We start from the raw sequence: 17,057 nt of genomic DNA on the forward strand, positions 1-17,057 counted from the left end.
TTCTGCAAAATGTTTCCTTTCAAATCAAATATTTTCTTTGAAAATGGCTGCACTGAAAGTTTTTAATCGAGCTTCAGCGTTGGATGTATAGATAGTCAATGGTTTTCAACTAGTCTTTACTAATTTCAAAGAATTAGAATTTTCCCTGAAGAGTTTGGTCTTTTTGCAAGAAAAATTGAAACAAATGCAACTGACCAAATGTGATATGATTAATTCATACAAGAGTTTTCAATGCAAAGATATTTATGTATGTGTTACATACAAGTTGATATTAAATACAAAATGCCCTTTAAGATTAATCAGGTCCACACCACTTGCCTTTATCTGCCTATATTAGTTGTAAGAATATTAGTTTCACTTACAATTTCAAGATCTCATACTTTTTTCATGGACCAGGGATTTTATTTTTAGTTCTTTGATAGAGGAAATAACTGCCTGTTAATATTACATGGGGTAGCACAGTAAGTCTATCAGAGTGAAGTGCTCTCAGTTCTTAAGGGAGAACCATTCCATAAGGAAACAAATCACTTAAAACAAGAGAAAAAAGAAAAAAGGAAGTGGAACAGCTGCCTCTGGTTCACAGTTTGCAAGGGGAAGGATCACCAAGTGTAAATATTGAAAAATCAGAAAATAAACAAATTTCACAACACACACACACACACACTGTTCCTTGCATAAAAATTCAGTCTTACAGCTGACGTGTGTGATGGCATCATGGCCTCTACCATTGTGCCTGGGAGCACGCTTCTAGGGAGACACCCTTGTGCTGTTAGAACGGTGGCAGTTTTGGGAAAAGTGAAGGAGTTTCAGCATTCCTCCTTCCTGACTGCCTAAGACAGTGTTGCTGTGTGACAGGAGTGGCATCACATAGCTTCATGGGTCTGCCTGACTGGGAGTGAGAGGGCTTGCTTTGTCTTGGCTGTCATTTTACCTCTTACTCATAGCAGCTGCTTCTGTTTAGGTAGCCCAGAATAGTGTTTATGGAAGGCAGTGCCTTGGTCTCTGTGCAGAGCAGTGTTGCACTGACACACAGCTCAGCGCTTTATTCAGAGGATTAGTGATTAAAAAAAGGAGTCTTGCCGGGACTTCTGGTTTTCCATGCTTGTACTTCTATGCTTTATCAAGTGTCTATGCATTATATAGGCCATCACGTGTAGTACGTATGTCTTCAACTTCACGAAATACACACAGCTTTATGTTGCCTGTCTCTGCTTATTTAGATCTCTTTTACTCCTTGTCCTCAAAAAATGTGGTTTTTGTGTGTGTGTGTGTGTGATCAGCTGGAAGAATTTTTTGAGGAAAAAAAAGGCATCCTTCATGATTTTAACCTATTTGTTCAAAGACCTGTATTGACAGTGCTTTACCTGTGGATATATTGTAAGTCTATTATATTCTCTGTAAATAATGGTAGAATTTGCTGGTTTCTACAATTTGCATACAGGTAAACATACAAAGCTATTATTGATATATCTGTTAGTAGCCTAGATATTTATTTGCTGGAAGATAAGCCTGGGCTCATAATGCAGTCTGTTTTGGTAGATCTATTCGTAACCTTCTCTTTAAAATGTCAACTCCAGACATTTCTGTGGTGTCAGAAGGGAAAATGTTGAAGGCTTTAAAGGCTCGTCATTCTCAACTACTTTAGAGTTAACCGAAATAAAAAAGACAAATATTACCATTCTTGAACCAGTTAAAAATTTCCAGCCCTGACTTCTGAAAAATTAATTAAAAAAAGTAAAGGTATTTCACAGAGGAATTCCCAGGAATATGAGGTTTACTTTTAGTCATTTTTAGGAGGCAGTCTCATCAGCAGTGTATGAATCTCATTTGGTTTTGGTTTGATTCAACTCCTGAAGTTCATATGTTTTTCCAATATAAGTCGATTTGAAGGATTAAATTCTAGTTATCCCCTTCTTTCAAAAAGAAGGCTTCATCATTTAGGTCGAACACCTGTTGTTTCCTCTCCTGGGAACTAGGAAACACTCAACAGGCAGGAAAAGAGCTCTGTAGTTATGAGCCCTGGGTGGGAGTCTCCCTGCGATCTGCTGCAGATCTGCAGATAAATGAGCAAGGTCTGTTTTCTGATCTCTGGCAGCATGAAATCCATACAATTTTTAAAGCTGTTACATAATTTATGGTGTAAATTCATGTTTAAATACATGAATCAGTTCATCAATAATTGGTAAAACACCATATGCAGCTGCACAGACCTTGGGCTGCTTTTTGTTAGGAACATTTAAACCCAAGTTTTTATGTAATCTTAAGTGGATAGCTTTCTGATGTTGAATAAATACCTTCTGATTTCTAGCCTGCGCTAGAAGAAGGTTATACTGCTCTCTATGAGGCTACAAACCCATTTTATTGGTAGCACAGCTACAGCATAGCATGGTCTGTGAGATAGACCACTTTTGAGATCTGTTGGTGGCTTGTTCTAATGTTACTATGTTTTCGTGTCAGTAAAGAATTAAAAAAATTTTTAATTGCAAGAATGATCCCTACCAGTACTGCCCAGTAAGTTTTAATGTGGCCTTTTAATAGACAGAATTATCATTAATGCTTGTATCGTTCCGTATTTTATTATTTAACATCACGTGTGTTGCTTTCATGCCATGTTTTACTTGAATGTGAATTGAACAGTGCTGAGTATTTCAGATAAAATGTCAAATGTTTTAAGTGTGGTTAAAGAGAATATGTTATTTTATCATGCTAAAAAAAATATCGGAAGATGATGCAACTGAGAAGGCTATAGGCCCATGTGTTTTGAAGCAAGGATGAGAAGCCTGGCTGTCATCATATCAGTAATTTGTCCTTTTGGGTTTTTTTCCCCCATCTCCATGAGGCAGGAGAAATAGTTAAGACTAGGACATTTGAAAAAGCATACAGTAATATTTGTTAAGTATTAGTCCACTCAATTCACTGCTTACTTCATCAGTACCCAGCATTCTCCAGTCTCGGTTACTGTCCTGCAGATGGGAGACCAAGGAGCAGAGCTGTAGCACTGCTGCAATTCAGCAGGGAGATGCTTCATGGTTGCTCTGGTGTTGCTCTGTTGTGGAAAGCATAAAGCAGGAGGTGGAAATACCCAAACGTTGTCAGGCAGGTCATGAGGTGCAGTTCCCATTTTACTCATAGCAAAGAGCTGTCTGTAGCAATATAAAAGGCACTGGGCAGTGGCCAGTGGAGATGCTTTCATAGTGCTAGAGTTAAATTAAGGCTTTTGTTGCTATAATTATGTTGATTTGAAAAGACAAATGCAATTATCAGTATGTCTAAGTAGCATAACTATACTGTTAAAATTTTCTCTGACAATTTGTTGGGTTAGTCATTCAAAGGACAAATTTTCTGTGTAACATGGACAGAACAAGCAAAAAAAAGAGTTTTCTGCAACAAAAGATACAGAAATGGTTCAAGTGGTAAACCCTTCCTAGGATGGCAGCTTACCAAAAAAAATGCCATAAGGACCTAAGGAAAGATTACAACGTCATTACTTCTTACTTTACCAACAACAGGCTTTGACCTAGGTTTTGACCTCTTATGTGCGCTATATGAAGCTGTGACCACAAAAATATACAAAATCAGAGGCTAAAAGCAGGAAAAAAATTGCTGAGCATATCTGAAGTGCTTGGACAGCTATTAATACACTGCACAGGGCATGACAAATGAGTGTCTGTGTAAATCAATAAAGCTTTCTATAAACGGACAAATGGTTTAGTGTGAATAACAAAGAAGTGCACATGGTAACCGGTGTTGCAGCATTCTGTCAGGGATTTTAAAGTTCACTGTCATAACTTTGTTGTTCTTGACCTTTATTGATGATACCTTCAAAGCATGTTGAACTGCTAACTTGACGTACAACCTTTAGACCTACATCTCCTGCCCATGGCAAGGGGGGTGGACCAGATGATCTTTAAAGGTCCCTTCTGACCCAAATCATTCTATAATTCTGTGATCTCCTTTTCCCTTGGTGCAAAATAAATACTCTTCTCTTGCCTCTTCCACCTACAATCCTTTTGTTTTGTGTCAACTCTACAATGGTTGAGTAAGGAAAACTGTTTTGTATGTGCTTCTCTTTTATTCATGCCTTCTAGAAGAAAATTGAGTGTTTTAATTCATTTCATTGTGGTAATGAAAGTGTAGAGAATTTTCTTTCGAAGACCTCCTAATATGTACATGAACTAATTCTTCACTTAAAGACCCCAGTGCACCAAATATATCCTAATGCGTTGGAACGGGCTAGCTAGATAATAAAATGTTGTTCCTTTCTCCTGACTTAATAAATCAAGGCACAGAAAGGAAAAGTTTAAACTTTTTGAAAAACACTTCAGGGACTTAAAGCCAAATCCTATTTTCAAACATGATTTAAGCACTTTGGTTTGCTCCTCTTTCAAGAAGCACCCAGAAATGGCTTTTGCTGAATGTTAAGTGAAAGTTGTCCTCTCAAGTACCACTAGAGAGGCAAATCTGGAGGAGACATGGATGTCTCCTGACATTCTCAGACATGAGAATGAATCTGTCACTTCTACCAAACACAGGTAAACGTTGAACAAAGTATATTTAGTCGACAATCCTTAACGTGTTGTAATAATCCTCTCTAAAATCATTAAAAGGGAAGAGGAGAGAATGAAGAAATCATCCTAAATGTCTGTATCAATGTAAGAATATATTTATCAAGTGTATATTTATTTCAACTATTTGTAGTCTGGTGCTGTTACTTAGCTGAAAGGTGCCATGTTCTATCAGTGTAGGTGCGGACTGAAGCCAAAAAAGGTCTCAAATTTGGCCAGTGAGACTGGTGAGAGATCTCACCATGCTTTGAGCATGTAAAACCAGAAGAAAAGGCTGTGACCTGGAAAGGAGCAGAGCCCTTTTTGGCTCAGAGCCTACTGATAATGAATACTTTTCGGGAGATAACATTTCCTTCTGTTTTGGGGCAGGAGGGTGGGGGGCTTGTATTTGGTTTTTTTCCTATGATGCAAAAAGCTGTAGTGTCTTTTGTTGTTCATTAACAAAAAAATAAATATGACCACAGTAAGAATATATTTGAGATGCATTTTAGACTTCAGGTGAAGGTGCATTTTCACAAGAATTTAAAGTTTAGGTGATTGTACTGCCTGAATGGATGCTTCTTGTGTTTTGGTGTTAAGGGTATCCTAAAGCTAATTATCATGATAATTATAAATTTTTTTTAAGAAATGTAATTAATTGGCTTGTGTATGTGGTTTATGTGGCAGAGTTTTGGTAGTGGGTGGGCTACAGGGGTGGCTTCTGTGAGAAGCTGCCAGAAGCTCCCCCATGTCCAATAGAGCCAATGGTAGTTGGCTCCAAGATGGACCTGCTGCTGGCCAAAGCCGAACGCATAGCACCTCTGGGGTAACAGAGTTAAGAAGAGGAAAAAAAAAAACAACAGAGCAATTGCAGCCAGAGAAAGGAGTGAGAATATGTGAGAGGAACAACTGACACCAAGGTCAGTGAAGAAGGAGGGGGAAGACGTGCTCCAGGTGCTGGAGCAGAGATTCCCCTGCAGCCCATGGTGAAGACCATGGTGAGGCAGGTGGTCCCCCTCCAGCCCATGGAGGATGATGCAGGTACCCACCTGCAGCCCGTGGAGGACCCCATGCTGGAGAAGGCGGATGCCCAAAGGAAGCTGTGACCCCGTGGGGGACCCATACTGGAGCAGTCTGGTCCTGAAGGTCTGCACCCCATGGAAGGAACCCACACTGAAGCAGTTAATGAAGAACTGCAGCCTGTGGGAAGGGCTCATGTTGGAGAAGTTAGTGGAGGACTGTCTCTCATGGGAGGGACATCACGCTGGAGCAGAGGAAGAGCGTGAGAAGTCCTCCCCCTGAGGAGGAAGGAGCAGCAGAGACAATGTGTGATGAACTGACCACAACCCCCATTCCCCATGCCCCTGTGCCGCTGGTGGGGAGGAGGTAGAGAAATGGGGAGTGAAGTTGAACCCAGGAAGAAGGGAGGGGTGGGGGGAAGGTGTTTTTAAGATTTGGTTTTAGTTCTCATTTCTTGACTCTGATTTGATAAGTAAGAAATTAAACTAATTTTCCTGAGTTGAGTCTGTTGCCTGTGACAGTAATGGGTGTGTGATTTCTCCCTGTCCTTATGTCGACCCAGGAGCCTTTTGTTATATTTTCTCTCCCTTGACCAGCTGAGGAGGGGAGTGATAGAGCGGCTTTGGGGGGCACCTGGCCTCTAGCCTGGGTCAACCCACCACAGCTTGCCCTTACTGATCCAGTGTATAACATGTTTTTAGAAACATGGAAAATGCTAAGGCTGTCATCTGTCTCCTTGTTTCTTCTATATCATCATGAACAACAAATCATTGTGAACCAAGGAAATTTTTCTTGTCCCAAAGTAAAATTAATTAATTTTAAGGAAACATTGTGTAATGTGAAAACAAATATGGTTTATTTCTTTGCACCTGACTTGCATCTACACTCATGGCAAATAAATGGCAGATTCTTACTGACTTCAGCAGGAACAGGACTAGACCTCACTGCGTCAGGTATGTAGCCTGTTACTAGTCTCAAATGAAACAGTGCAAACAGCTGTCACATAGGAGAAAATACAGAATGTTCTTCAGCATCTGTGAAGGAGAGGGAAAGCTCTTAGCTGAGCTGAAGATAATCTTCATCACTAGGGCTATATTTTCTATCCTGAGAATTAGAGTTGACAACGTCTCTCATAATGACTGTATCTTAGCAATGGTATCAATACAAGGCAACCTCTGTTTTATAAAGTAGTCTGAAGTTTTCACTTTCCAATTGATTTTCCATAAACTCAGTCTCACAATTCAGAACAAAGTTGTCTCTAATTAAGACAGTTGAAGGCTGTTTAGCATTATGCAAGTCATGACTGAAATCTTTACATTTTCCTATGTTTGGAGAGACTTTTGTGCAAAATACTTTCTTCCAAATCGGAACTAGGAAGTACCTCTGTTTTGACATTTGTAGAATCTATAATGATCAAAATGCAACATGTAATATTTAATGATAAGTTATGCCACGGTTATTTTTGGCTGACTGACTGATACTGTGCTTGGAGAGCTGACCCCCAAGAAAAGACATGCCTACAAGCCTGTAGGTGCTGGTGGCAGGTGTTGAATGTCACTTGTCTGCAGCAGTTTGCTGGGCTGCATCACTTTTAGTGTTTGTGAGGCTGAGGGACAGAGATGGTGGTTTGTTTCTATGTGTAACAAAATATACATAAAATCCTAGAGGACAGCTATACCTGAAACTAGAAATCGCTATAGAAATCAGTTGATATCTAAGAGAGCACCATCCTCAGTAATCTAGCTTTTTTCCTGCTGAGTCCCCTGCTAGGTTATGTATGGAGAAGTGACTGCATTAGGGGTCAGTCCTTCTCTACCACTGCCTCTGAGTGCCTACAAGTGTGCAATAGCTTTCATGCTGTGAGAAGCATGGGCTTCTTATTGCAGCTTAGCCTTGTGTAAGTATGGCCTGAAAATAAACATGAAAATAAAACGTAATAGTGGTTTCCTCCAAGGAGACCTACTTTGCTTAACTGGCAAAAGATGCCTAGAATATGCAATACTGGTGGTAGTCAGATCCCTCTGAGCAAAAATTGAGCAGACTTACAATAACATCAAAACCCAGAGGTTTCTGTTAAATAAATGAAGGTTTGGTTTAGGAAGAGGGTTTTGAGACCACAAGTGCTATTACAAATTTTCCAAATGAATACTTTTGGGGGAATGAGGATTATTATCAAGTATTCAGTTGCAATATAGAGTGATTTAGTCTATCAAGTACTGGTTTTCCCATGTTGTGGGAACTGGCCCAGGACCTTAAGCAAAGTCAGTCATGTGTTGCCTTCTAGTCCAGTCCTCATTACAAAAATGCCGAATAAATAGCCATGATCTGCTCAGCAATCAAGAAGCACAAAAGTCAAGCTAACATTGACTGCATTGCATCTTTCACTACACTTTCGAAGCCAGTGGTGTGAAAAAGGGTTTTATTATACAGATGTTTCCACTGTGGCTTGATAAGAGGGAAAATGTGTCATTTATTTATAATGCTGTCAAGTTCAGATTTCCTAATTTTGGTAGCCTATTTGTAAAGGAATAGCTCACTGAAATCAGAGATTCAGCTAACAGATCCAGGAAGACTTAGCTTCCATTTTACAGCCTCACAGCATTCAAAAAAAAATGGAGTAGAAGAAATATGGGGAGCTCTCTGGGTATTTTGAATAGTACAACTATATGTTGTAGTACTTTTAGACATCTCTATATGGGAGCAGTCTGCCCTAAGTATTTTAGGATAAAATCATGCAATATATTTTTATGTTAGTGAAAATGAAAATTAAAAAAATTAAACCTGTAGGTATGCCAACATGCATGAGTTAAAGGCTGTGCAGCCTAATCCTTTAATGATTGCTTCAAAACAGTAAGAAGAATTTATTTTGGATGGCATTTTAGGGTGATATTCATAGAAAAAAATCTGAAAATCTTTAACTCAGAAATACGGTTTTATGTAGCGATGATCTCTTTGTTTTTATCAATCAATCTGCGAGAATGTGTTTGTAAAAGCAAACTGATAACTGTATATGATAGCCTCTTCGGTATGGGTGACTATTTACCCTCCAGCTTCTGATTTCTTACTGCTGCTTTTGCAGCTTCTGCTTCTACTTTGCTGCTTACTTCTGCATCTGTACTTTTTGCTGCCTCATCTCACAGTGCTCTCTGCAGGATCACCCATAGACTTTTTATAGCCATATGTTGAATCCATTGGTAGGTGACATTGTGAAAATATGATGCAGAGCATTTTACCACCTTTGCTGGCTCTGATTGTACCCTCAAGATAAAGCACTGTTTCCATACAGTTGTTTATTTAGACTTGTAAATAAGTAAACTTTATATGCCCTTGTTTCTTACTTCCCTTTTATTCTTTACTCTCTTTCAATATACTGGATAATTATGTATGTTTACTTCTTCTTGCTAATCTTATTTTTAGGATTTAGCTCAATTTGAAATTGTTGTTAATAATTTACTGAACTTCGGGATTTTCATTTTGTTGAATCATTGAATTTTCTTAACAAGGAAGAGACAACTGCATCTTTCCAGAGAATCTTTCCGTACAGTACATTAAATAGTAGATTAAATTTTTCTCTAAATTTACAAATTTTAACTGTATTTATGACTGTTCTTTTGTATAACCACAATTCTTTTGAAACAGCATTTGTTTAACTTTTATAGATTGACAGAAGGTTAAAGTGAAGCAAGTCATGTAAATTGTATAGTAGTTGTAATTATGTGAACACATTGATTTTGTTGTTATGGTTATGTGATGTGAAGTTATGCATGGGAGGCAGAGAGGTTTCCAGAGCCAGTTTTAACTCATATTTTGATATATTGTTTTAGTTTCTCAGTCTTCAAGAGACAACTAGTTGAAACTTGCTCTAATGCAACTGTATACAGCACGCTTTAGAGATTTTTCCTTTTCTAATACTGAAAGAATTCCTAAAGTCAAGTCATAATATGTAGAAAAATACATTGATTTCCTGTAATTTACATACCAGATTGTGCCATTTTGAAGTTTGCACTATGCAAAAAGCAGAGTGTAATGGAAATTAAAGATAGATGAAAGGCACTACTAGATGGGAAACTTTATCATATTTAAACTGACATATGTGAGAGAAAAATTTTCTGACTCTAAGATTGCATTTACATGTAGTAAAATACCTGTCTCACTCTTGAAATGCTAGGAATTGTTTTCTAAATAAAGACTAATAAGTCTATCTGGTTCAGTTAAGGGGTGTAATTCACCAATTAGCTATAGTATGACCAGTGCATCTGGAGTTACCCACTGCAGAAACCAGGCTTATGAAGAGCTGCCACAGTTAAAAGTTTACACGATTGCCTTTTGTTTCCTTTTGATAGTAGCTGCTTCTGCTTGCTTCCAAGTGACTTTCTCAGATAGCAAGTTCACTCTAAGCAGAAAAGGGGGAGGAAGAAAAGATATACAATATTCTATAATGTTTCATTGCCAACTCTATTGCACCTGACAAGATGAGATTGTGCACATACTTGGAATATCTTCTCTGATATTGTTCTAAATTGTAATGTATGGTGTGAATAATCTCATAAACGAATGTCACTTCTGGTTTCACTCAAAATAGCAACTTGTAGCAAAATAAATTGTATGGTGCTTTTTATTCTGGATCTTAAAGAAGTACACAAAGTAAGCATCCTGAGAATTTCTATGAATTGTCATGTAGTACAAGATACCCTTTGATTAATTTACATATTTATTTATTTATTCTATTTTACTCTAGGCAGAGAATTCAGCGCTGGCTCTGGAAAATGAAAATCAGAGAGAACAGTATGAAAGATGTCTTGATGAGGTAAGGTAGATTAAAAAGTTGTTCTTACCTGGTACTATAATTAAATGAATAGAAATGAATCTTTCCCTCTCTTACAAGGTTGACATTGTTCTGCAATTTTCTAGTATTACCTCATTCGGATTAATTCCAAGAACATGTGTCTGGCAGTCATAGATACTGTTCTCCATGACCTCTGTTGTAAATCCTGTTTTGACCACATCTCTTCACCGAAAAGTTGATATCCCTGTGATCAGTATTTTGAACTGGTTTGGTTTCATTAGGAGGAGAAAATGATAATTTGACTATTAGGTTTTGTGTACTCCATTTTTCTGTAGAGTGGAACACAGGTGTCAGTGGCTTCTTCCGTCAAAAATCCCTCAGCTTTCCTATGTAATATATTCTGTAAGCAGGGAATTTAGTCTCTCAGCTCCCCCTTAGGGTTACATATACAGCTTTTTATGTTGGGTTTGTTCTAGCTGCTGGCTTACTTCTACTACTGAGCTTCTGATCAGACCTTGCAGTTACAGCTACAATATAATTCATCCATCAGTTACTGTCTGAGCACTCCAGCAATGCTTACTATTCCAGAAGTGTCTAGTATCTCCTATTGCATGCAGCTTTCTCCATATATTTACTGATGCTTACTTCTTCCTCCCATTTATCCTGAAATAAGGCTTTTCAGCATATACAAGAGCTTAAAATAGTTTTAAGACTTCCAGTAATTTGAAGAGTTGCTTAGTAGAAATCATTTACCTGTCCCATGATAAGAATGCATAGTAGCATAAGTAGTTAGCTAACATGGAAACAAAACAAAACCTACACCAGTTTCTTAGCTGAGAAAAGAGCGCGTGAGTGTGCAAACCACGCATAGCAGGTGACAATTCATGTCTTCATACCAGCTTTTTAAATTTTTAATCAGCATTTGCCGAAGTGTTACTGGCATGAGCGTGGTTCAAGAAGCCTCCAGTTTAGTGTAAATTTTGATCAGCAAATCGGCACTTTTGCCACTATAGCATATTTTTATCAGGGAGCTGGAATAAAAGACTTGCAGATACACTTTCCCACCAGGTTATGCTCTGTCTGTTCTGTGGCACTGGGATACCGGCAGAGCCTTGGACTGCATTAGCCTGAGTCACTGCATTCAGTGCACACTTGAATGATATTTGGATATCTTGGTGATAAGGATGAAATTACCATATAATTACTAACTTTAGTTTAAATTACCTAGCTTAACTTAAAATTATTTTCTGATTGTCTAGGACAAAATCTACCTGCATAATTAATTTTGGAAATAAGTAAAGCACCATAACTGTCCATTCCAGCAAAACACTGCATATGGATTATAAGGACAGAAGATAGGTTTTTATTCGGTTTGCAGTAACATGATGGATTTCTGATCCAAGGTTGTGTTTTTTACACACTGTTGCAGTTTAAAGAACAAGTAATTTTATCAGACTATGCTCTGAACTTTATTATCTTCAATATTACGCTGGCTGTTTTCAGTTCTTCCATATTATCACAGCTGTATCCATCTTCTCCCACTGTGTCAACTTTTTCAGGAGAAAGTGCTTCTCATCACCTGTGGTTTTGTGCTTGCCTGCTTTATTTTTTGTTTGCTTATAGTCTTCCTTTCTTTGTCTTCTGTTTTGTGTGCAGTGACCTCTCTTGTCCTTCCCCATGGCTTGGTATCACTTTTTTCTTCTCCTGCCCCTTTTAGCCCCCACAGTGCTTTGGCAGTGGCACTGTAACCAGCATTGTTTTAGCTGACACAAACTTGGACCTAATCCTTTCTGATCACTGAGGTGAATAAGTTGTTGCCAGTGACTCAGGCAGCAAAACCATATATAATAATTGCAAGTTCTGCAGGAGTCGCAGGTTAGCACCCACCTGAGTACATTCCCTTGGTGGAGCTTCACAAGAAATTGCATGTTCTCACCCTACTTCATTATAGCAACAATAAAGAGAATAGAAGATGAGACATACATGTAATTAGTGAATAACCCAATCAATAATTGTGAGAACTTTGACTTCCAGCCAGAGTCTTCTGAGGATGTGTTGTATGTGACAAAGTCCTTTCCAAACAGGGATTCTTGCTGGAGATCCTAAGAAAATAAAACACTTTCCATAAATATTTTTATGGGAGGCAAAAAAAAAAAAAAGGCTTCCACTTAAAAATTTCTTTCCTCTAAGACTTTAAGTCTGATGAGTCCTCTGTTCATAACTCACGTTACACCAGCCCCCTTCTTGAAGGTGAAAATCGCTTCCTTTTCTAGTTTGGGCTTCAGGGCTTCTTCAGCACTTTTTAGGAGCAGACATATCCTCTCCAGCTATGTATATGCCTGCGCTACAGCTCCATTTTGCCCCAGGGAGACCTGATGGGTTTAAAGGGAGAGACACAGATGTTCCTGAGAACACAAGGCTGTGATCTCACCCCAACCTGAGGCAGCTAAGCCTGCCACCAAAAAATTTGAGTGCCTGTTACAACCATTATTTTAATTTTGCCTCTGCGGTCCAATTAGTTTTGAGTATACTGAACTTCTTCTGGGCTGATACACAAGGAGTGCTTACCTCCAAAGCTAATACCTAGCCATTCTGGCTAGTTACATGTTTTAGATGCTGGACAGGCCCTTGAGGTAATGAAGGTTGGGAACATTGTTTGGTAACTATTGGGAGAATTCTGCCATCTTTCACTCATCATCGAGCATCCTCAAATTGCAGCTTCTCTCCCCTAGACACAGGCAAACTCTACTCAAGGCACTCAAGCATCATTTAATCTGACCACCCTGCCAATAGTGTCCCTGCTTGGTCCCTCAGGCCTCTGCAGCAATGTGATAAGGACACTTACAGTGCGCAGTGAGCTTTCTGCTGAGGTGTTGGTGGCCATTAAGCAGCACATGAAGGAAGTAAAAATAACCACTGTGATTTTTCTGTCTATGTGTGACAAAAAGATACCAGAGCTGAGTTTTTAAAGCTATGCCTGCCATTATTTTCTCTCCTTTTTCTTTTTTTTATCAATTATTTTATATAGTGCTTTTCATTCATATAATGTCCCACATTTAATATTGTATGAATGTTTGCACCTGTGACTTAAAAATGCATGCTCTGTAATAATTTTCATGGTAAAATTCAATGAAACTCAAACGTTCATAGAGATGAAATCTGAAAATAATACGGGTCAAGGTGAAGTGAGTCCTTTGTGAATTTTAATAAATATTCACTGATTTTTAAAGTAATTGTTCATCTCTGAAATGTACATATAAACAACTTTAGAACAGTATTTGGAAGAAGGTGTAATTGAAATGTTCCAGTACTTGATAAATAAGAAAAGAGCTCATTTAATTTCAGAAATACTCTATAAATGTATCTTTTTGTCTCTGAAAAATTTTGTGCAAAACCCAGGATTGTCTTCTTGTACCTTTGGGGTTTGAGGTTAACATGCTTAATCCTAGTTTCCTATTCTGGAATTCAGCTGTCAGTTTATTGGTGAGTGGTAATGTCATGTTTATTCACATCACTGTGCCAGCTGAGATTTCTGTCGAGATTCACCATACTTACATGCAGGAAATTGTGCAACTTAGGGTAGATGATATTATTGCTGGTGTTTTAAGAATTAGAGAATTGAAAATGCAAAGTTTTCTTAAAAAGGCATTCTATTTTTAAGATTTGAGTAAAATAGAAGACCTTTCATTTTAGTACACTGAAATATCTTTGTGCATATGAAACCATATGTGTAAATCTCAGTACTTGTAAAAGGTATAATAGATGTTACAATAGGATCTCTTTTCTCTGATTCATTCTTTTATACCTTTTCTATTAAGACGACTTTATAACAAGTATATGTAAACATAATTGTGTAAGGAAAAAGTGAAGCTAGATCTTTTATCTCTTTTATTGCAATCCACAAAAGGAAACCTCACCTAAAGATCTTGAATATTAAGTTCAAAGGAAAGGCAGGCAGTGTGAAGGCAAGCAGTGTCATCTACTACATAATAGCAGACTAAGGAACTGGCCATCTCTATTCTATTTCTTGTTTTGCCTTGATTAACTACAATGAATCACAGGTCAAATAATTTTACAGACTGCTTTTCACTGGGATTGAGTCACAGTTCTGCTTCATATCAGTGGGAATTTCACATATTATGCATCTCAGAAGTCAGTCCCTCTGCTTTCAGTGGTCTCAGTTTCCTCATTTTTTGGTGTTGTGACTATTGGTTTTGTAGTGCTGGCTTATGTCGTTCATATCCATAGTGCCTCTTCATACCTGTAAGTAAAAATGAAGTAGACCTGCTGGCTTAGTTTATTTCCATCTGGACACTCACGCTGCTGTGGGAGTGGAATGGCAACCTCATTTGAAATGCAAAACTATGGATATGATTCCACTTACTGCTAAATTAATTTTAGTAACTGCAGAACATTTCACTGAAGGCTTCCCACCTCTGGTCCTGCTGAAAACCAAGAATACAGACCTGAAAATCTTTGAATGATAATAGCAAAACATGCCAAGTTGCTAGATACTGGAATAAAATGACGTCCTTTTGTAAAGAAACTAGTTACATATCTCTCTTATTGAGATCTATGGGAGCTATGGATCACTGGCAGGTACTTTCATTTAGATACCTAACTCTATACACTCAAAGTTGGAAAATTTGTCACATGTGCATCGGCAAGTTCAGTTTTTTCCCATTTGGAAGATTATGCCATTTACAGTCCTCTATGCAATATATAAAGCTATAGGAGTAATTTTGTAGGCTATTCCGTTGTGAGTGACTTGTACAGATTTCAAAGAACTTTTTAGTTCTTCCTTGGTAAAGTAACTCCATGTCAGAAAATAAAGGAATAATGTATTTGATATAGTTTGTTCAATTTTCAGGTAGAGCAAACAGATGTTAAAAGTACATGCCAGAAGGAACACTATTGGATGTAGATCCTGAAAGCCTATAGGGCAAGGGACATGGTTTTTCAAAACTGTAACATATTTACTTCTGTTGGTTATTACTGTTCCAATATTAGTCTGTGTCTTCTGTTAAATCATATATAGAGCTATTTAATGGGACCATTGTTCCATGGGCTGCCTTAAGTTAGGGACCAGTTTGGAAAAAAAAAATTGATACTAGGCAATTTATGAGAGTATGAATCAAATGTAACTTTTGGATCTAACAGAACTGAATTATTTACAGAAATGAATTAGCTTCAACTCTTTCCTCACAACTCAGTTCACATCAATGGTGTGGCTTCTTTTCTTTAATTTGCCAAGAGTAAGAAGAATCAATGCAGATTTGGTGATGTCTGCATATGCTGTACTGTAATTTCTGAAAGCCAAAACCAAACCAGAAATCATAACTACTGTCTCTTTTTGCACAGAGTGGGATCTCTAGTTGCTCTGCCTAAATGCAAGAGCAAAAATGTAGGCAAACAACACATTGTGCGATAACATATGCATATATAGTTTTAAATTACATTAGAAATGTAACATCCAAGTTAGACGACATCAGCAGAAAATCTTATGTCAGTCCCTCTTTCTGTTCCTCCTTCCCCTTCCCTGCCCCTATGCCTGCTGGTAAATCTAAATTAGAAAGGATGTATAAAATAAATAATTTCAAAAATTCCCTGTTGAATATATAGTTCTACTAATCAATGGTGTGTAATCTCATTGGAGTCAATTATGCTATGTGGTGTGAATGCCTTCCAACCACATTCTGATGACAGTAGGTACTTTAATTTTCTGTGGCACTTTATGGTTTCTACTTGTCATGATAGATGTACCATTTTGTCAATATTGAATCAAGAAACAATTAAACTTCATGAAAACATTCAGGACTCCATCCTTGGCTGGTAAAAATCAACTCTAATGAATGCAGTCAATCCATGCTGATGCACACCAGCTGCATATAGAACTGTGAAATTTTAATCTAGTCCAAAGAAGAGATGACAGAAGTTAACCAAATGTCCATCATGTCATACTGCAATTAATACAATACACATTTGTTTATAATGAGGACTAGTGCAGAAGTAGTTAACGTGCATTTCATGTATTCTTGCTCATCTTATCTGATGAAAATACTAGTAAATAATGAAATACTAGAATTGGCGGTGCTTGTAGATGGAAAGTGGAGTGTGAAGCCACAAAAGAAGGTACCATTATGCATAAACACACATGATAACATACTGAAATTGTTTTATTTATTTATTTCAGGTAGCTAATCAAGTTGTTCAGGCTCTACTTACTCAAAAGGTAAGTTGTGGTTTGGGAGTTGTGGTATAACTTAAAGCTTGCAGATGTTCATTGTTCATTTGAGAGAGTATGTTATCAACATTATTCTCATCCTAAATCCAAAGCACAGCACTATACCAGCTACTAGGAAGAAAATTAACTCTATCCCAGCTGAAACCAGGACAATTACCAAGGCTGCTACATGTCAAGCCCAAAGTCAAGTTTTTGTACTCCCAAGTGAACAAAAATCCGTGGGACTGTACATCTTTAAGGCTTGATCATATAGGACCCATATCCAGTTTTTATTGTTTACCTATATTGAGACAATAGCGTCTGAAAATCCTTCCTCCAGATGGTGATTTTTTTATTGCCTATCCATAATGACTTATGTCGCTCCCACAGTCCTTTCCTTTGGAACGTAAAACAGATAAATTAGAGTGCATGTCAGTAGGTGGCACAGTCACTCACATTCAGTGGAAGAAAAGACAACTTGATG

General features: G+C 37.8%; 1 protein-coding gene across 2 annotated transcripts in view; it reads left to right on the forward strand.

Annotated features, from left to right (window-relative positions):
• Window positions 1–17,057, forward strand: part of NCKAP5 (NCK associated protein 5) — a 516,605-nt gene that overhangs the window by 399,643 nt on the left and 99,905 nt on the right. For both annotated transcript variants that reach the window (XM_054830045.1, XM_054830046.1), the window contains 2 exons: window positions 10,303–10,371; window positions 16,544–16,582. In XM_054830045.1, coding sequence (XP_054686020.1) covers window positions 10,303–10,371; window positions 16,544–16,582 — 108 coding nt within the window. The remainder of the gene's footprint in view (window positions 1–10,302; window positions 10,372–16,543; window positions 16,583–17,057) is intronic.

The sequence above is a fragment of the Grus americana genome, chromosome 6, assembly GCF_028858705.1.
Source record: "Grus americana isolate bGruAme1 chromosome 6, bGruAme1.mat, whole genome shotgun sequence".
NCBI classification, from domain to species: Eukaryota; Metazoa; Chordata; class Aves; order Gruiformes; family Gruidae; genus Grus; species Grus americana.